We start from the raw sequence: 21,242 nt of genomic DNA on the forward strand, positions 1-21,242 counted from the left end.
TTAAATTTCCAAATCTCGAGACCGCGTCTCATTTATTTTTCTGTTCGGATGGGGGGCACACAGACCCTTGCTGATCAGTGTCGGAGTTTTCATTCAGTTCTGCTTACTTTCCATTTTCAGTTAAAGCCTCAGCATGTCGGACTTTAACATTTCAAATTGTCTCTGTTCACACCTACAAATACAGCTTTAGTGCTCCAACCAAAAGAGAAAGCTGAGTCAAACCTGGCTAATCCGTTGCCTGCCCTATTCAGAGATATGCATGAAGACATGCTTCTTTTACAAATATTCCCAAAGTCTCATGAATTCTGAGCTCTGGCAATAGTATTTCCTGGCAGATTAAACCCACCAACTTGCATTCTCACAGGTATGTTTTGAAAACAGTCATGGAAAATTACAGCATGGAAATAATACATTATTCATATGGCAGAATTTCTAGCTAAAAATTATCGTACAAATTATTGCTCACTAAAATAAGAAGTTGTTTAATCAGATAGTTGTTCACACCAAGGGCTTAAATTTAATGCTTCTAATATTAAGCTATATAGTTAAAATATACTACATATATAATAGTAATATGTCGTGTTATGCTAATAATTCATCATTCCTTTAAATATAAGGAATTTAAGTTTGAAACAAACCAATTAAAATAAATAATAAAACATTAACAGATTGATATGTAATATATACTATACATCTACAATTGTGTAATATGTTTTATGATATAGCATATAATTATAAGCTGTAAGCTCATGAAAGCATCATGGAGAGCTGGCCCTGAAGCTGGGACAATTTAAGTTAAAATCTTCCTTCTGACACATGCTGGTGATCCTAGAAAAGCCGTTATCTTCTCAGTGCTCTAGGCAACTTCCTCTGACAATAAGTTGCAGAGAAGATGCTGGCGTGCATCGGTTAAGGAGTTTTCTCATCCTTGAGTTCCCTGTACCAATGAAATTATAGATCAGATCCTCCCCATCTCCATCCCAAGTCTGCTCTGAAATAATACAGAACAATCAAAACAAAAAGGAGGGATTCTTGGAGCCTTTTAGCTTAAAATCACAAGTCTCTATTATAAAAGAGTCACTATATGATTTGAGACAAAATCTGTATCCCACAATATTTCCACATCCACAGAGGGCACTCATTGTGGTCATAGGAGAGGAGCAAAAGAAAATGGCAGTGCTAGCTTGTTCGAGCATTCTGGGTACAAATGTCCACATTCTTTAAAATCTCAGTTCCTACTAAACAATCCATAGAGAAGCATCTCCAGAGGACCTTAACCATGATGTTTGATATATGTCTAATGATCACATTAAAGTCCATTTGTTCCATCATGAATTTCACTAACCCATCAAATTCACTGTTAAACAAAGAAGCATGCCTGATACTTTGATTCCCCAGGTTTAAGGAAGTGTTTATTCTGTTTCAGGAATTTAGTTTTTCAATCAGTATAATAAACTTTGAAAGTAAAAAAGATGTAGTCTTTTTTCTTTTTTTTCCTCTTCTGCTTAGGCAGACTTAAGAGGAGCAAAAGTAGACAGAATAATAGCAATACATTTATTCAAGTCAGAGAAATTAGAAGTTTCTTACTGAAAAATTGCTATTTTTAAAATTCCCAAATCCAGTTTTTTTAGGGGGGAGGGGACATACCTCTTTCTATATATATATATATATATATATATATATATAGAGAGAGAGAGAGAGAGAGAGAGAGAGAGAGAGAGGGGTGTGTGTGTATATATGTGTATATATATATGTATATATATAAATTTACACAAGTACATACACACTCATGCACACACATGTATCTTGACACTTAAGCAAAAAGGGAAAAGAATACTCACAAGTCAACTTAGTTCCATGCCAAGTATTACAATTTTTTTCTGCTTCCATCCCAAAAATAAAGATAGTAAAGGTAAGATGCTTGTTTCTGAATTCTTTTTTTAATTCATAATCACCTTCTCAGGTCCTAACTACTCAAAAGAAGAGGTTGGAGCAGGAAAGGGTGATGTTCTGACTCTGAAATGGTTTAAATCATTAACCACGCTTCATTTATAACGGACATGGGAAGAGNGAGAGAGAGAGAGAGAGAGAGAGAGAGAGAGAGAGAGAGAGAGAGAGGGGTGTGTGTGTATATATGTGTATATATATATGTATATATATAAATTTACACAAGTACATACACACTCATGCACACACATGTATCTTGACACTTAAGCAAAAAGGGAAAAGAATACTCACAAGTCAACTTAGTTCCATGCCAAGTATTACAATTTTTTTCTGCTTCCATCCCAAAAATAAAGATAGTAAAGGTAAGATGCTTGTTTCTGAATTCTTTTTTTAATTCATAATCACCTTCTCAGGTCCTAACTACTCAAAAGAAGAGGTTGGAGCAGGAAAGGGTGATGTTCTGACTCTGAAATGGTTTAAATCATTAACCACGCTTCATTTATAACAGACATGGGAAGAGCCTGACTTTTTTTCCTTAGCAGTTCCTATATTAGCCATTTGTACTATTTTTCTTCAAGCTTGGCAAGAGTTCTTAATTGCTCAGGAAAGGCAGAGATAACCCAACAATTCTATAATGTTGTCAAAGACAGGTTGATTAAGCATTAAGCTACCTGATTATTGGAACTGGAGGCATCCCGTGCTATCCCTGCTATCCCTTACACTAATTCATTTTGTGTCTTATTTTTTCTGATCCTACCTGTTGCTCTGACATTTCTGGCACTGGGCATCTTATTGTAGTCCCTACCTTAGTGTTTCCTTGTACTAGATCGAGCCTAAAGAAGACCTTCCCTTTGTCCTCTCGAAAGCTGGTTGACAATATCTTAATACTGCTCTCTGTAGGGCCACAGGATCTTTTGGGAAACATACACGATTTTTGACCCTCTGATAAGACGGGACCTTTTGGGCTACTTGTGATTTGTGATTTGTAATTGAATTTAATTGAGTGCATCTTGGGAATTTTAATGAAAAAATAGTCACATCCCAAAGACCCTCTTGATTTGTGGTTTAATTACAGGGATAATGGGTTTTCTCTATATTGGGTAGCAATCCTCTGGAATCAAACCTACTCAGGCAACCAAGAGGAATATGAATCTTCAAGTCCAGTTCTCACTACTGGGTCTTGTCAAAGTAATTATGGGATGCCCACAATCTTTACTTTTTGTTCCTATAAGTTACTGAGAGCTGCCTCTCAGAAGTTTGCAATTATCCAGGATTTGAGAGTTTTATGTATAACTGAAAATAACAAACTTTAGGTAGTCATACATTTCAAGGCCAATCAAGAGACAAGAGGGGAATTCCAACTATTGATGTCAGATTTGTCTTTTACTCTAAGTAACAGGTTACCATGAAACAATCCTTTCCAATGTGCCAAATGTTCGGTTGACTTACTATGGGAGACTGGAGACATAATCCTCTCTTCTCTTTCCCTACCATTTAGTAGTAAACATTTTTTAAATAAGAAGTCATTTGATAAGTCCTACAATGGGGCTAGAAAAATTGAAAAACAACCAATACGCAAAACCCAAATCCTAGTAAAGTTTATGAAAGCATATTGGAACAGCTGGCTAGATCTCAGATAAAGAATTAAGAACAAAGGACACAGGTGCTAAAATTTTCTTCCAGGTATTTCTCTAGAGAAGAGGATATATTCTTACATTAGTCTATAGATCAAGTTAAAAGACCCTGAATCAAGTCTCATCTGTGTCCTTACTTCCTCTATGACCTTGGGCAAATCACATACAACCTTCATATTCATCGTCTGTAAAATGAAGGAGTTTGACAAGATGACCTCTGGAGCACCCCATCCCCAACTCTAAATCTATGAATTATCAGCCAACCAATCATTTTGTCACAAAATCCCCAGCATCTAAACATCAGTTTGGGAGACAGAGTAACACAAAAGGGGCGTCTTACTTTCCCCCAGATGTAAAGAAAAAAAAGAGACTCTGTTCTCACTTCTAACATGCAATGATGACCTCTCACTTTCACTGCTTCTGGGTCTTGCTTTGGCTTTTCCAACATTTTAATTGGTGAAGACACAAGTTGTTCTCTGTTGCCTCCATTCCCAAATCTAAGCTATGTGGCACTGGATAGTACAATGGATAGAGCACTGGGTCTGGAGTCAGGAAGATCGAGTACAAATCTGGCCTCAGACACTTAATAGCTGTGTGACCTTGGACAAGTCAAGTAATGTCTCTTTGCCATAGTTTCCTTAACTGAGAATGGTGTGGATGATAATAGCACTTACCTCTCAGAGTACTTGTGAGGATCCAATGAGATTACAGTTATCAAGCACTTAGCACAGACCTATATAAATATTAACTATCATCATCATCATTATGCTTTGAAAACATAGAATTATAAATTTAGAGCTGCAGGATCTTAGAGCTCAGCCAGTCCAAAACCCTAATTTTCCAAAAAATAAAAAATGAAAGGGAATTAAAAGCCAAAGTGATTTGCCCATGATCACAGAAGTGTAGTTAATGGTCCGTTTTTAACTTAAGTCTTTTAAATCCAGTATTCCTCCCACTGTACCATCAATTGAAGGGGCAAATAAATCGGAGAAAAAAAGGTGTCAAGAGAATCTAGCATATTCCGTAGTCTTTGGTGGAGTTTCTATAGCATTCTTCTCTTTATATTCCCAGATAGAAGTAGCCCACCCTATACAAACATCCCTCTTATTGCTAAAACTGTAGCCCAGTGGCAGTTTGGCCAAACAGCCTACTAATCAAGTTTTATAAGGTTATTAAAAAGCCCAGAACCCAGAAACTTTTTAGTTGCTCCGTTGCTTAAATATGTGACACCAAAACAGTCTTCAAACTTTAAAGCATGCTTTATGGATTAAATAAGCTAGCAAACATTCACTCAGTTTTTGTTTAATAATATATCTATTGGCCTCTCTTGACCCATTAGTTTCAAAATATGTTATCCATGCTTTGTTGTATTTTTATTTTGTTAAATGTTTCAATTAGTTTTAACTTATTACATTAGTTTGAGGTAAATTGGAGGAATATTTCCATTACTTTTTAATTTATTACATTAGTTTGAGAGGAATCAGGAGGCAAATACAGCAGAGCTAGAATAGGTTTCTATTATACTCAACATATCTATAACTAAGTTTATTAATTTTCCCCAAAACTTTGCACCTCTTACTTTTTTTTCTCTATCAGTGGTCCCTCCATGCATGCAGCCTCCCCTGACTGAAATATTGATGTTACATAATTCTTTTCACTCAGTTAAATATATTAACAGCCTGCTATATACAGAGTTTTTGCACTAAGCATTAGAGATAAAAGAAAACAAAATATAGTCTATACCCCTCTTGTCCACCAGACTCTTAGAAGCTTATAACATCTTTGGGGAAATTAAACAGATCTATGAAAGATATGACAACTGGTAAAACTTGACCACATTAGGTATCTCTTTTACTTATCCTTCTCGTATGTCTTTATTGCATTCAGTTGGCATCCTGGTTATTTGTGTGTGTGTCCTATCTCTGAAACTTCCATGACAATAGGAGCCCATACCAAGTCCTTCATAAGTGTCTATTGACCCAAACTGAAGGCAACATAGAAAAGGAAGTGGAAGTGAAGGTTTTAATTGAGCCCTTAAACTCAGTAACCAAGGGGAAGAAGAGCTAAGAAGTAATCAGAATGGAACAGATTAAGTAGAAGAAAATTTCCTATCAGAAATTATTTTTTGATAGAGGAAAGAGATTCCAGATGGAATATATTTAATTCAGTGCAACAAGAATTAATTATATATTAAACGCAAAGGTACTGTTTTTCTTGTTGAAGATATATAAATTAAATAAACAATCCCTGTCTTCAAGGAGCTAACATTCTATTAGGGAGAAAAAGGGGAGACAGCATATACAAAATTAGCAGAGTAACACCAAATCACTTATCTCACACGATCATGAAAGCCAAATGAGAGAATATTAGTAGTGCTTTGCAAAAGGGCTAGATAGATGCTAGCTATTATTGTTGTTGTTAACAAAGTAATTTTAGGAAGAGAGAGAAGATAACAGGAAAGACTTTCTATAGGTGGTGGTACCTGAGCTATGTTTTACATCAGTGGTGTCAAATTAAAATGGAACCAACTTTAAATAACAATCGCTAGGCTGCATATTTGACTTAGAAAAACATATTAATGTATCTGTCTTCTGTTGTATTTTTATTTATCTTGTCAAATATTTCCCAATTTTGATCTGGTTCTGGACACACTCAGAAGTGTGGCCTGCAGGTCCTCTGTTGGGCACCAGTATTTTAAATGGAGGTAGGAATTCTAGGAGGTGGAGATGAGGAAGAAGTGTATTCTAGGAGTAGGTGATGGAGACAAGATAGAATGTCATGTGGGAGGAACCAACAAGAAGAGTATGGCAAAGGGAGTAAAAGGAAATAATTGGAAAGTTACATGAAAGTCAATTGGGAAGAGTTTTTTATACCAACTAAGGATTTGTATTTTACCCAGGAAGTGGTAGGGTGCCATTGATGATTTGGTGGTAGGTGGAAAACATGGGTTCTTCTGTGTCTTTGGAACAGCAATTTGTTAGTGACATAGAGGATAAATTGGAGAAAGAAGAGAGCAAGTCATACATGAGCATAGTATTTGTCACACGCGTACTATTTCTAGGCAATTAGATGGCTCAGCAGATAGAGTGCCAGGCTTGTAGTCAGGAAAACCCGAGTTCAAATCTAGCCTCAGATACTTACTAGCTTTTGCCTCAGTTTCCACATCTCTAAAATGAGCTGGAGAAGGAAAGGGCAAACCACTCCAGAATCTTTGCCAAGAAAACCCTAAATGGTATCATGAAGAGTCAGAACACAACTGGAACAACTAAACAACGCTAACATCCATTAATTCAGTGTCTTTCTCTGATGTCTAACCTTTATTTTTCCCCCCAGACATACCTACTATTTAAAAACTAGACTCAGTGTTCACAGTCAACGTGACTGATAGATCTTCTTAAGCTAAGGCACAGAGGACATCTGTTTTTAGAACCAGTAGAATGTACACTTGTTGTCATGATATTAGATATCCTGGCAGTCTTGGTGGAAAGGGGATGACTTAAATGTTGATAAATAATGGCTTAAGTTGGCACTCTCCTGCCACAGAGTCCTGAATTCTTAGGCATAATACTCTTCTGGACATGTCCAACATCAGAGACTATCCACAAAACAAAAATGTCTTTAAGCATATTCAGATATATTAGAAACACATGTATGTGCATAAAAGAAACAGATGAAGACCATCCCCTAGCTGTTATCTATAACAGGGAAGAACCATTAGCAAGTTTATGAATTTCTGCTCTGCTCAGGGTTCCTTTTTGAAGGGAAATTTTTCATTACTTTAATTTAGATCTTATCTCTTTGTAAGAGTCAATATAGAAAATATTTCCTAGCTCTCTTCCTCTAATCTTTAGTGCTTCAAGATTCTGTGATTTATTCAATGTGGGTATTGTGATCCCCAAGAGACAGACTTTGAGAATTTCCTATGGACAAAATAATTCATCACCCTGGATCTCACCTGGAAGTGATCTTCTCTGACCTTATCTAACTTCAGACAATAAACATAGTCTATATTTGGGTCCATAATTTAGCTTGGCAGAACCTGGTGGAGCTGGTCTACTGACCCCCTTCGAACCTCCAGGTCCTCTTTCTGCCATAAAGAGGTGCTAGACTAGAAGCAGGATTGAAATTATCATTTGCTATTGGAAATTTAAATATTTTTCCATGTGTTAATGAGCAGTAAAAAGTAATAAAAGCCCAAGATTTCAGTTAAAATTGGCAGATGAACTGAGCTGATAGAACACCTTAATTAATAAATTAGCAAGTCAAGCAATAGAGCTGAAGTCTTAAAGAGATGGGCTTAAATACTACCTCTGATGTTTGCTAGCTATGTGACTAAGGGCAAACCACTTAAACCACTCTAAGCCTCAGTTTCTCACTTGTAAAAATATAGATAATAATGCTTATCATCTATCTCATGAGGATGTTATAAGGATGAGATGAGGTCATGTAAAGGGTATCCCAGAAGTCTTAGTACAGTTTTAAGCTTTAATAACTTAAATAAGTTTATTAAATGTCAGATATTAAAGCTTAAAATTGTATTGGCTTCTGGGGTGCCCTGTCTATTCAAAGTACTCTGTAAACTTGAAAATGCTATGGAAATGTCAACTATTTTTATTCACTTCCTGAGTGATCTTTTCTTTTTCTGTTAGGATATTAACTCTAGCCATAAGTCATGATACAAGCATATTATATCCATGCTAATGTATTTTTAAAAGCTCCTGAGGGCATTCTCTTTCATGTGAGGGCTTCCAATTTTAACCACATTTCAGTCGGACATATTTCTCATCTTGGTGATCTATATTGCACCCATAACCTCTCTCCTATCCGTGTGCCACCATAAAAAAAAATATATATATATATATATATATATATATATATATATATATTATACAAAACTATAAAGGAGTTTGGCTTCTGACAGATTTTCCAGGTGCTAAGTATTCCTAAATGAACACTGGTTTGGCACACTTGTACTTCTTGAATCATTTGCAGTTGTGTCCAACTCTTCATAATCCCATTTGGGGTTTTCTCAGCAAAGATACTGGAGTGATTTGCCATTTCCTTCTCCAGCTTATTTTACAGATGAAGAAACCAAGGTAAACAGGGTTAAGTGACTTAGCAAGGGTCACACAGCTAGTAAGGATCTGAGGCTGGATTTTAACTCAGGTCTTCCCAAATTTAGGCCCAGTGCTTTAGCCACTGAGTCACCTAACTGCTAGCTGATTTGGTGCATACACTATAGTTAAAAGAAAGAGATGTGAGTGTACGTGTGTATGTGTGCGTACATCTTCCACCAGATGGAAATTTGCATGAACAAGCTATAGAGAAATAAATACAAAAACATACTCCTCTCAACACACATGACCTTTGGAAGGTAATATGATTTCCCCTATAGAAAGAAGCCAGTCTAAAATGATGAAATCTTGAGTTTACAGAGTGCCAGTCCCCTGGGAATACCAAGAATATTCCCATCTATCCTTCCTCTTGCCTAACAAAGAATCTGAGTTTATGGATTTTTATGGAGTTTATGGATTCAAGGTTGGGAAATCCACTTTTATTTCTGACTCACTGAGGGGCTCTGTGATCCTTACCATACCATCTCGTTGCTCTATGCCTCTGATTTTAGTTTAACTGAGAGAGGGTGTACATAAATGAGAATATCCCTTGTCTTCTAAGGATTATCAGATATAGGAGAACAGCTTAAAAGTCAGCAAAGCACTTTGTAGGTATGATTTCATTTAATCCTCATAACAGCCATGTAAGAGAGGCATTCGGTTTACAGATGAGAGAACTGAGGCTCCTTGTAAGTGGGGATTGGTTATTTCATTGTATTTGTATGTCCTCTGCCATTTCAATGTCACACCAGTGCCTGGCCCATAAGAGATGCTCAGGAAATATTTATTGAATGATTGAAGGTGGTTGCACAGCTAGACAGAGGCAGGAAGTAGACGTGGGCTAATCCTGTTAGAGGAAGGAGGATAATCTGAATGAATGATGTTCTCATATCTATATGTATAGAATTTATAGATTTATGGGATTTATAGATCATTAGATCCATAGGTCCTAGAAGGGACCTTAGAGGTAACGAAGTCTAATACCTTCATTGTAAAAAGGAAGAGCATGAAACCCAGAGAGGTTGAGTAGCATGAGCAGGGTCACACAGATGGTGTGTCCTGACTCCTAGTTCTGAACTCTAGACTCCTGGAGAAAATAATACCCACTTGGCCAAAGTCATAGATCCATTGGATTCATGTCCCAAGTATCCTTCTTGTCACAATACCATGCTTAGGATAAAATTCTCAATAAATATAAGTAGTTGACAATATAATATGACTTTTTTTTCAAAGCACTGCTAAAAAGAAAGTCTAGATAGATGCACTACATTTATATCAAGTAATTGGCTAGGAGCAGTTAGGTGATGCAGTGGATGGAGCACTGGACTTAAAATCAGGAACTCATCTTCCTGAGTTCAAATCCAGCCTCAGACACTTACTAGGTTTCTGGACAAGTCACTTCACCCTGTTTGCCTTAGTTTCCTCATCTGCAAAATGATCTGGAGAAAGAAGTGGCAAACCACTCCAGTATCTTTGCCAAGAAAACCCAAATGGGGGCACGAGGAGTTGGGCATGACCAAAAAATGACTGAACAACAACCAAAAATAGAATCTCTCTCTCCTCTCTCTCTCAATATGAAGAGAGCGAATCAGAGGATGCATAAGTGCTTTTACCTGGCATATAAAATGACATAGTAAAAACCACATCCTCTTCATTCTCCTTCTGCTCCTTTCTCAGACCTTTCTGCCACCAAACAGAGAAGGCCACAGAGCAGAATAAAGGTTCTCAGTTAAAACTCTTAACCACATTGTGTTGAAGCCTTCTATCACAGTAGATAATCATTTAGATTTAGAGCTGTGGAAGGAGCCTTAGAAACCACCAAGTCCAATTCCTTTGTTCCAAAGCAAAGGAAACAATAACAGAGAGGTTAAGTAATTTGCTTAGGACCACTCAGCTAGCAAGTGTTTGAGTCTGTCAGAAACAAAGTAAATGCTTAATAAATGCTTATTGCCCAACTCCAAGTCTAGTGCCCAATCCACCACACCGTGCTGCGAAGAAATTAGTAACAGCACTTTGCCAGGGAGGGAAGGGCTAGAAGCCACTTGTGATGTCATGTGAGGTCATTCATGGCAAAATGCCCCATATCCCCAGTGGTCAAGAGGCCTTCCATGATATTTGCAATAGTGACATCTAAAGACTTAGAGCTGTAATGGACTTTAAAGGTCATCTAATCAGGTGGCACAGTGGATAGAGCACCAGGGCTAGAGAGCCAGGAAAACTCATCTTCATGGGTTCAATTCCAGCCTCAGACACTTATTAGCCATGTGGCCTGAGCAAGTTGTTAAACTCTGGTTACCTCAGTTTCCTCATCTGTAAAATGAACTGGAAAAGGACATGGCAAACTACTACAGTATCTCTGCCAAAAAAAAATCCCAAATGGGGTTAGGAAAAATAAGACACAACTGAAAAAAAAACTGAACAATAAACAACAACAATTTGTCCAACTCTTCCATTTTATAAGTGAGAAAAGATCTAGAAAATATAAATAGTTCATTCAAGATTTCACAGATTAACTAGAATTAGAACCTGCTTTTTACTTAAAATCCATTTCTTTTCCCACTATACCAAGTGCTAATCAGCAGCTACAACTTCCATGAAACCTTCTCTGGTTCCCTACATCATAAATGATCCTCTCTCTTAAAATTTCTCCTGCCATTTTGTCTAGACCTCTCCTAATTATTTATCACTTTGTATGTATTTATAAATCATATAAATAATAAATATGTATATAATGGGACTAGTGCTACTCAATATATATAACTTATAGTAAAATCATTACTTCATGTTTATGTATTCCTGAATATCAATGTGTTACCACAGAGATTAGCTTACTCCTAAAAAAAGTACAAGGTCACCAAGAAATAAAGCATGGTACAAGTGCATTTGAGATGAGGAAGATAAATGAGGGGGAAAGTACAAAGCATAAACAGCTCCCCAGGTAGAAAGGACTAGGGGTCTCCAGGGATGGCATGCATTCATTCATTCATCAAATACATATATGAGGCATTTATAAAGGCTTTACACACTTATAAAAAAAAATAAAAAAGAATTACAATTCCTGCCTTCCAGGAGCTTAGTAAAGTACATTCAAGTAGATAAGATATAGATAATTAAAATAGAAAGTATTTAAGGAAAGTACAATATTCTGTTAGTCCAGATGATTTTGGTTGGAGGAATCAGGAGAAAGCTTTATAGGAGATAGGCTGAAAATCTCAGTTGGATTATAACATAAGGATTCTGGATATTGGGGATGAGCAAGGAAGGAAATTGTAGGAAAAATGCTGATGAGAAAACACTGAAGTCTTCTTCAAAATATGACCTCTTCACCTGAATTCTTGTAATAGCTTCCCAATTGGGTACCCCGTCTTCAGACTCTCCCCTCTTCAATCAATCCTCTACACAACTGCCATATCATAGTCCTAAAGTCCAGATCTAACCATGCCATTCACCTGCTCAAAATGATTGTCTCCCTATTGACCCTGAGGCAGCTAGATAGAACAGTGTGATAGAATGCCAAGTTTAAAATCAGGAAGATTCATCTTTGTGAGTTCAAATCTGTAACTGTATAACCCTGAGCAAGTCTCTTAACCCTGCTGGCCTCAGTTTCTTCATCTGTAAAATGAGCTGGAGAAGGAAATGGCATATCACTCCAGGATCTCTGCCAAGAAAACCACCGATAGGGTCACAAAGAGTCGGACTTCCTGAAATGACTGAACAAGAACAAAATTGGTCCCAAGATGAAATACAGAATCCTCTCACTGACATTTCAACCCTTTCACAATATGGCCCCAACCTACCTTTCCAGGGTGATCTCACCTTTCTTCCTCTTACACGTATTTTAGCCAGACTTGTCTACTTACTTTTCACCAAACCCTATATTCTATCTCTCACCTCTGTCTTTGTACAGACTCTGCCTGCTCCCTTCAACGTGCTCTTTCTTTCACCGTGCCTCATTGAATTCCTAGCTCCTTAGTCATTTCCTCCATGAGGCCTGTCCTGACCTCCACCCATCCCTCCCCACAGCTGTTTGCAACCTCCTTCTTGAAATTACTGTTTTTACTTTGCATATATTTTATACTGATTTATCTGTAGAAATGCCATTTCCTTCAACATTCATAATTTAAGTTGTTTGAGGACAAGGACTGTTTCATTTTGTCATTTTATCCCCTGCACCTGCGCATAATGGGCATTTAATCATTGTCTATTGAACTGCTTGGCTGGGTTCTCTTCTCAGTTGCTAGTCCTCATCTGGGACTAGCTGACCCACCCCACCCAATGGTAATGGCACAGCATCTGAACAAAGAATGCAATGCTTTCTCTTTTATTTTACAGGGACCTGAAACTAGACAATATTCTACTAGACAAGGATGGACACATCAAAATAGCTGATTTTGGTATGTGCAAGGAGAACATGTTTGGAGACATGAGGACAAGCACGTTCTGTGGAACCCCTGACTACATTGCACCAGAGGTAGGAATAAGCATTCCTTTACCAGAACACCTGTTCATTAGCGGCCAATCCTCCCCGCTCTTCCTATGGAAGGTAGGCGGATTTGGCTTATTTAGACTCAGATGGTATCATCTTTATTTTCTCACAAAGCTTTGATGATCAGTCCTCCCTAGAAATCACGTCTGTGGAACTTTTTCCATATCTTAATAAAGCTCTTTCTCAGGGAGTTGTTAGGAATCCAGCTTTATCTTTCGGAATATGGCGACCACTACTTAGTGAAATGAACCAGAAAGGGAAACTGACAGGCAATCAAATGAAAAGTGGCTAAGTCTAGCATTAAGCAGGCATTTGAGTGATTAAAAACCTAATTCTTTTTTTTCAGTGTGCCTTTTTAAAAATATTTCAGTAATTTAAGTTAAATACAACAAATATTTCTTAGGTGCTTACTCTATGCAGAGCATGGTGGGAGAGGTGCTGGAGAAGATAAAAAGTTTTTTATTGAGGCAATCCCTTCAAACCTGGAGCAAATCAGTCAAAAAAATATCTATTAACCATCTGGTAGGGAAGAAAGACACATGCATTGATAACTATAATCCAGTTATTTCAAATGATTTATTATTTCCTCCTTCCAATGGTACAGAACAAGACACATCTGTGCTTTTTCAACCTGTGAAACTTGCCTCCCCCTAAATCCTCTACTCAATATATTGGAAGTCTTGGGGGCAAAGACACAAATGAAACAATTCCCGCCCTCAAGAATCTTCTGGGGGGAGATGGATAGCTCAGTGGATTGAGAGCCAGGCCTAGAGAGGAGAGGCCCAAGTTCAAGTCTGGCCTCAGACACTTCCCAGCTGTGTGACCCTGGGCAAGTCACTTGACCCCCATTGCCTAGCCTTACCACTCTTCTGCCTTGGAGCCAATACACCGTATTGACTCCAAGACGGAAGGTAAGGGTTTAAAAAAAATTTTTTTTAATATATTGGAAGTCTTACCCTATGTCTCACAATCAATGCATATCAATGAAATATGTGGCCTGGCTATGAGTTGTCCTTCAATATTGTTCCATTGCCAGGCCACCTCCTTTTTTAGTCATAGAGCTCTTTCATGATATTCTTTTTTCTTTTAAACCTTTACCTTCTGTCTTAGAAGTGTGTAATTAGGATTTGCTCCCCAGAACTCTAACATAAGAAGGAACACAGGAAGCTGAGATTTAGAGTTTTGGGGAACAAATCCTAATTATACAGAATCAATACTAAGTATTGATTCCAAGGAAGAAGAGCAGTAAGAGCTAGGTAGTTGAGGTTAAATGACTTATCCTAGGTCACACAGCCAGGAAGCGTGTGAGGCCAGATTTAAATCCAAGACTTCCCATCTCTACACCTGGCTCTCTATCCCAAGCCACCTAGATGCCCCTCTCATGATATTCTTTATGCAATTTCCATATTATCTTCATTGGAAATATGATTTTTGCCTACTCATCACACCATGTGCGTTACTTTTCCTAAATCCAAGATCCAGTGACCCTTTTCAAAGGGACCAGACTTGTCATTGACTGTGAGGTTGACTTTGAAAAGATTTCAGACCTTCCTAGAGAAATGATCCTCAGGCATACCTGCTCAACACAGTCAGGAGAGTGGCAAGTTCTCAGTGGATGTGCAATAAATGTTCATCAAAGATCTTCACAACTGTGACTCTGTGGGGAATTCAGATTCAAAACAAAATAAAACTCCTTTGTCTTCATCAGCTGCCCATTGGCTATAAGTGTGTGGAATTAGCTTAAAATTACCCAGTTTCAAATTTTAAACCTTTTTTATTTAAACAAAGTTCCACATCTGCTGTATAAAAAATGAGAAGTTTTAGCTTTTAAGAAATTGTTAAATCAGCTCAGATCAGCTCATCAGCTTCAGTTTACTAAGACTGGAAATCCACTCTCCATGCATCTTAGCATATAGAAATCAATGCCTCTAAAACCATTTCTAACTATAGATGTGCAGCAAAGGGGTAAGAAGTGCCCCAGACCAGTTCTCTAAATAATGGGCACCTCTAGACTCTCTCTCTTTTCCTGGTTCTATATGCCGCCTTAACTCTTATAAATTTCCATTCCAGTCAACAACCCACTCTCGGCACATGATCTTGCCTGCTAGTTAGCCATAATGTTTAAGGTTGTTGGACTTTGAGTTAGGAAGACCTAAGTTCAAACCCAACCTCAGACACTTACTAGTTTTGTGTTACCCTGAGGCGTCACTTAACATCTCTCTTGGTCTCAATTTTCTCTCTATAAAATGGGAGTAAAATATCTACCTTACAGGGTTGTTATGAAGATCACATGATATAATGCCTATACAGTGCTTTGCAAACCTTAAAATACTATGTACTCGTTACCACTACTATTATTGTTGTTAGTAATATATATATATATATGTATATTTATATAGGTATCATCAAAGCTCCTTAACCCTCATCACAAAATTTCTGTTTCCTTACTCATTCACTACATTTTCCTCTTCACCCAAGGGTCCCAAAAGTGCCTCTTTTTAACTTTATAACATCAATTATTCCCTCCCTCTCTTAAAACTTCAATTTCTCTTCCTTTGTCATTCAAGTGGACATAAATCTTCTGTTTGCTAAAATAAATAAATAAATAAATACCTTAATCTTACAACCCCACTGAGCTCTTGGCCTAAATTTGTCTTTTCCTCTGAAAATGAGATTGGACTAGAACAGAAGTTCTCAAACTGTTTGGTCTCAAGACTCCTTTATACTAAAAAAAAAAAAAAAAAAATTATCAAATAGCCTCCCAAAAACCTTGTTTATATTGGAGATAGATAAATGGATAGATGATTGGATGGATGGATGGATGGATGGATGGATAGATAGATAGATAGATAGATAGATAGATAGATAGATAGATAGATAGATAGATAGATAGATAGATGGATAGATGGATAGATAGAAACTATATTAGAAATTTAAATATCTTAGTATTATTATAAAAATGATTTTGACCTCACAGACCCTCTGAATGATTCTCAGGGAATCTGGGAGTAACTGAACAACCCTTTGAGACCACTACACTAGATGATATATGGTCATCCAGAACAAGTTCAAAGAAATCAGGCACTATATTTATTTCTCTATCTGCACCCTCAGTATCTTGCACATAGTAAGCATATAATAAATGCTAGCAGGATTAGATGAACACCAGGATTCCTTCTAGCTCTCACTGCCAGACTTCCTGAAATGATAGTAACTCACTGAAGTAACTCACTTCACCATCCATTTCACTACTCCTTAATACTCTGTGCATCTCACATTCGCCACCATTGTTACTGGAACCTCTAAATCACTAAATCTAGTGGCCTTATCAAAATCCTTATCCTCTTTAAATTCATTGCACTATTTGACCCTGTAGACCATAGACATCATACCCTTGATTTCCTTGACAGTCTTGGTTTTCCTTCTGCATTTCTGGATGATTACTGTTTCTCAGATTCCACAGACACTTTCTCTTGCCAACTCTTAAACAAAGGTCTTCTCCCAAGGTTCTATCACTGGTCAACGTCTCTGCTCTTTCTACATATTTTTTCCCTTTTGTGATTTTCATTCATTCCCTAACTTTTTAAACTAGTACCTACAAGAAAATTACTTCAAAATCTATGCCTATCACTTAATTTCTAGTATCCAGTGGTGGGTTAGGAATGGAAATCTCCACCTGTATGCTCAATCTACTGATACTTCAAACTCCATATGTTCAAAACAAGACTCATCTTGTCTCCCCACCCCAAAAGAAGCTCCTTCTGACTTCTCATATTTCTCTCAAATTCTCTAAGTCACCCAGAGACAAATTTGAATCATCTTTACTCCTTACCCCCAACATTTTTTCACCCCTTTCCATTCCCATCATCTCTAGTTCAGGTTTTATCATCCCTCATATGGTCTACAAAAATAATTTTCCAATTACTTTCCCCATTTCTGCTCCTCTATCAATTTTGTCCTATATGCTGCTTTCTTCCAAATGCATACCCGCTAACATCAGTTCCTTGGTCAAAAAGACAAACAAACAAAAAAAAAGAAAACACCTCCCAACTGTATCCCATTGCCCATAGAATGAAGTCTGTCAACTTGCAATTTGCCATTCCAGTCTAAACTTCCACTATTTCTCCTACCATCACCTGGGCAAGTCACTTAACCCCAGATGCCTAGTCTTTACTGCTCTTCTGCCTTGGGACCAATACTTAGTACTGATTCCAAGATGGAAGATATGGGTTTAGAAAAAAAAAAGGGTAGGAAAACTGAGGTATCTTATTTGTTTGTGGCACAGTGAATAGCATTCAAAGCTTGAAGTCATGAAAAATCATCTTCCTTAGTTCAAATCTGGTCTGAGACACACTAGTTTTTTAACTCTGGGCAAGTCACTTAATCTTGTATACCTCAGTTCTTCATCTATAAAATGAGCTGAGAAAGGAAATGGCAAATCACTCCAATATCTCTGCCAAAAAAACAACAACAAAAAATGACTCAAATGGGGTCACGAGGAGTCATACACAACTGAACAACAAAAGTTATTTGTTTTGTTCAAGGTCAGTTGAAAAGCATCTCTCCTTGTTATTTATAGGCCCCATAATTTCAGTTTCTCAGAGTTTATGGTAGCATCAGTCCAAGAAAATAGTATACAATGTATTATCTAAATATATCTTGCCCCTACATTCCCAAAGACTTGGGAGTTTTATGTAGCTAGTATTCTATAACTCTTCAAGGTTTGCAAAGCATTTTACAAATATTAGTTTGTTTTGTCTTCACAACCACCATGGATAGACAGAAGTTAAATGTCTTGCCCAGGGTCACACTGCTAGAACATGTCTAAGTTTTTATTTGAACTCAGATCTTCCTGACTCCAGATCAAGCATTCTATCTGCTGTGCCACCTATCTGCCTAGTGAACTGAGCTTAATAGCAGTCAAAAAGTATGATTCAGCCATTTAACATTCAAAATGTTAATTGAGTCTTAGAGTTTTTGTTCTTATTATCACTAGTAATAATAGCTTGCCTTTATGTAGTTTATCCCTAAGACTTACGAACTCCAAGATGATTATTGTCAACCTATTTTATAAATAAGGAAACCAAGACTAAACTGGGTTAATTAGTTTGCCTATTGTCATGTAGGAAATAGAAATGAAAAGTGACGATGAAATCTATGTCTTCTGATTTTCAAATCAAATACTCTTTCCATTCCTTCATGCTATACCTTGTATTAACTAAAATATGTACAAGGGAGGCAATCAATAGACTACATTTGGAATGCTGTGATACTTTTGAATTGTGGTGCTAGAGAAAATTTTTGAGAGTCCCTTGGATGGCAAGGAGATCAAATCAGTTAGTACTTTCAATCTATCACTGGAGGGTCATTTCCAAATAAAGCTTCATTTCAATTTATTTATATTTAATATATATTTAATTATTTCTAAAATAATTATTTAGAATATATTTATTATATACTTTACATATAAAATTCTTTTAAATATATTTAATTATTCATTAATACTTTGACTACATAATGAGAGGGCATGATTCATTGAAAAGGATCCTGGTGTTGGGAACGATTAAAAACAAAAGGAGAAAGGAACAACAGAAGATGAAATGGATAGAGTATCATGGAAACAATGAACATGAACTTAGACTTTGAAAGAGTAGGGCTAGATTGCTAGAGCCCATGGGTCATGAAGAATCAGATACAACTGATAGAATGACAAGTTCGGTTCTGAGTACTATGATTTAAGTAAATATTAACCAGCTAGATTATATTCAGTGAAAGAAAATCAAGATAGAGTAGTGAGACAAGAGAGCATGTCTTCTAAAGAACAATTGAACATAGAAGACATAATGCAAAGTTTTCTTCAACTAATTGAAAACCTTCATGTGAAAGAGGAATTGTTGGCTTTATCCTCTGAGATTTCAGAAAACAAAATTAGGCAAATGGTTGTATATGACGTGGAAGCAGATTTTTATCTTAATATAAAGAAAAAATTTAAGTGTTAGAGCTATCCAAAAGTTAAATGAGCTGCCTCCATAGATAGTGAGCTCCCTAGCAATCAAATGTTCAAAAAGAGGTCGCCTACTTCAGGAATATTACAGAAAGAATCCATGTGTTGAGTAGAAGATTGTACTAGGTGATCACTCATTTCCTGTTCACTCTAAATTTCGGTAATCTCAATCATGACTATTCCCTGTGGTCCTACAGATACTGCTGGGTCAGAAATACAACACTTCCGTGGACTGGTGGTCCTTTGGTGTTCTCCTCTATGAAATGCTAATTGGTCAGTCACCTTTCCATGGCCAAGATGAAGAAGAGCTCTTCCACTCTATCCGAATGGACAACCCCTTATACCCAAACTGGCTTCAGAAGGATGCCAAGGATATTTTAGTAAAGGTAAGACATCCATCAAGGCAAAAGAAGAAAGCCTTGAGAATTTTCTATGTTCATTTTTTTCCTTTGTACACAGGTTTTTATTAAACAAGACTAGTAATAGAACATCTTTTTTGTCTAATGAATAAACATAAATCCCTTTATTAGAGAAATTGTATTCATTGCTAGTGTGGCCATATCAATGGGTTAATTCTTTTACAATTAGAACTGATAATTAGCATACATTTATCATCTCTTCATTTTATTATATTATCTTGGGTAGTCACATTCTATTCTTGGAATGACAGCTTGTAAAAATTTCAAGAAAATGAGAAGATACATATGAACACCATAGATTAGATAAGGTTTTTGTTCACTGTTGATCCTTTCATTATAACATGTTCTTCCTCCATATCTCTTCCTATTGGATTCTCTGGCTTAAAGATCCAACTAAACTCTCACCTTCTACAGGAAGTAGAAGTTAGTTCTAAGTTGTAAACATCCTGGACAAGTTTTGAATTGGGTTTTGCACAGAGGAGCTACGTTCCAAGACCTTTCTTTTTAATTATTTCCTATTTATCCTATATAGAGCTTCTTCTTATGTATTTATCTGCATGTCATCTACTACATTAAACTGTAAGTTCCTTGAGGATAGGAATGGTCTTTTGGCTCTTTTTGTATCCTCATTGCTTGGCATATAGTAGGCACTTAATGATTATTGACTAAAACAGAAAATTCAATTGCAATAAGTTAGAAAGTTACCTTTATTTTTTAAATCCAAAAAACTCTTAAGTACCTCCTGTGTGCTAAGTATTACATGAGATACTTATGCTATATATTATACTAGGTAATCATATTATACTATATAGCTACATAAAGTATGACATGAGATATTATACTAGATAATACTATATATTATACTAGATGAAAAATGGCACAGTCCCTTCCCTCAAACAAATTACAGTTAAATAAAGAGGATACAATATTTACTTAAATATGATTTTGTTTAATGGTAGAGTATGTTAGAGGCAAAGGAAAGATTAGACAAAGTAGCCACATATGTGGCTGGAGGGGCAGGTCAGGCACACCTTGTCCCATGTACTGGCTCTCCCCTATGTCTGGAATGCTCTCTTCTCACCTCTGCCACCAAGTTTCCTTGGCAACTCAACTCAAAACCTTCTCCAGGAAACCTTTCCAGGTACACCACCGTCTGGTTTTCCTTTTATTTACAACAAAATAGACCCTGTATGTATGGAGTCATTTGCATATTATCTCTTTGTTAGAATGTAAGGTCATTGGAGGGATTGGAGTGTGGGGGCAAGGGCTAGTGTACCATGTTTCTGGTCTTCCATTGCATCCCCAGCTCTTAGCACAGTGCCTGACAACTAGTAAGGGCTTAATAAATATTATTAACTGGCTGCCTGAGCCTTTTTTAACCTGGAAATAAAAATAGATAAAGTCCTTCATTAGTAAAACTGTGACTTGATTTTAGTTCTAACCTGATTTCTTACTCTTTGCATAGTGTCTCACACTTACTAACAATCTGAATTGAATTTGCAAATTTGCAATAAAATTTGCAATAAAAATAGTACCAGCCTGAATGATATTTTTCTCCAAGAGTAAAAGAAAATACTGTTTTCTTACAGAAAAATATTGGAAATTAAATGATATCAGCATTGTTTCCAATATGCGAAA

General features: G+C 36.7%; 1 protein-coding gene across 2 annotated transcripts in view; it reads left to right on the forward strand.

Moving 5' to 3' along the window:
- PRKCQ (protein kinase C theta) overlaps window positions 1-21,242 on the forward strand; it is a 135,279-nt gene that overhangs the window by 93,607 nt on the left and 20,430 nt on the right. The window contains exons 14-15 of one of the 2 annotated variants that reach the window (XM_044678354.1): window positions 13,028-13,166; window positions 19,383-19,571. In XM_044678354.1, coding sequence (XP_044534289.1) covers window positions 13,028-13,166; window positions 19,383-19,571 — 328 coding nt within the window. The remainder of the gene's footprint in view (window positions 1-13,027; window positions 13,167-19,382; window positions 19,572-21,242) is intronic. The other variant, XM_044678355.1, reaches the window with a different exon arrangement.

This window comes from Gracilinanus agilis, chromosome 5, assembly GCF_016433145.1.
Source record: "Gracilinanus agilis isolate LMUSP501 chromosome 5, AgileGrace, whole genome shotgun sequence".
Classification (NCBI taxonomy): Eukaryota; Metazoa; Chordata; class Mammalia; order Didelphimorphia; family Didelphidae; genus Gracilinanus; species Gracilinanus agilis.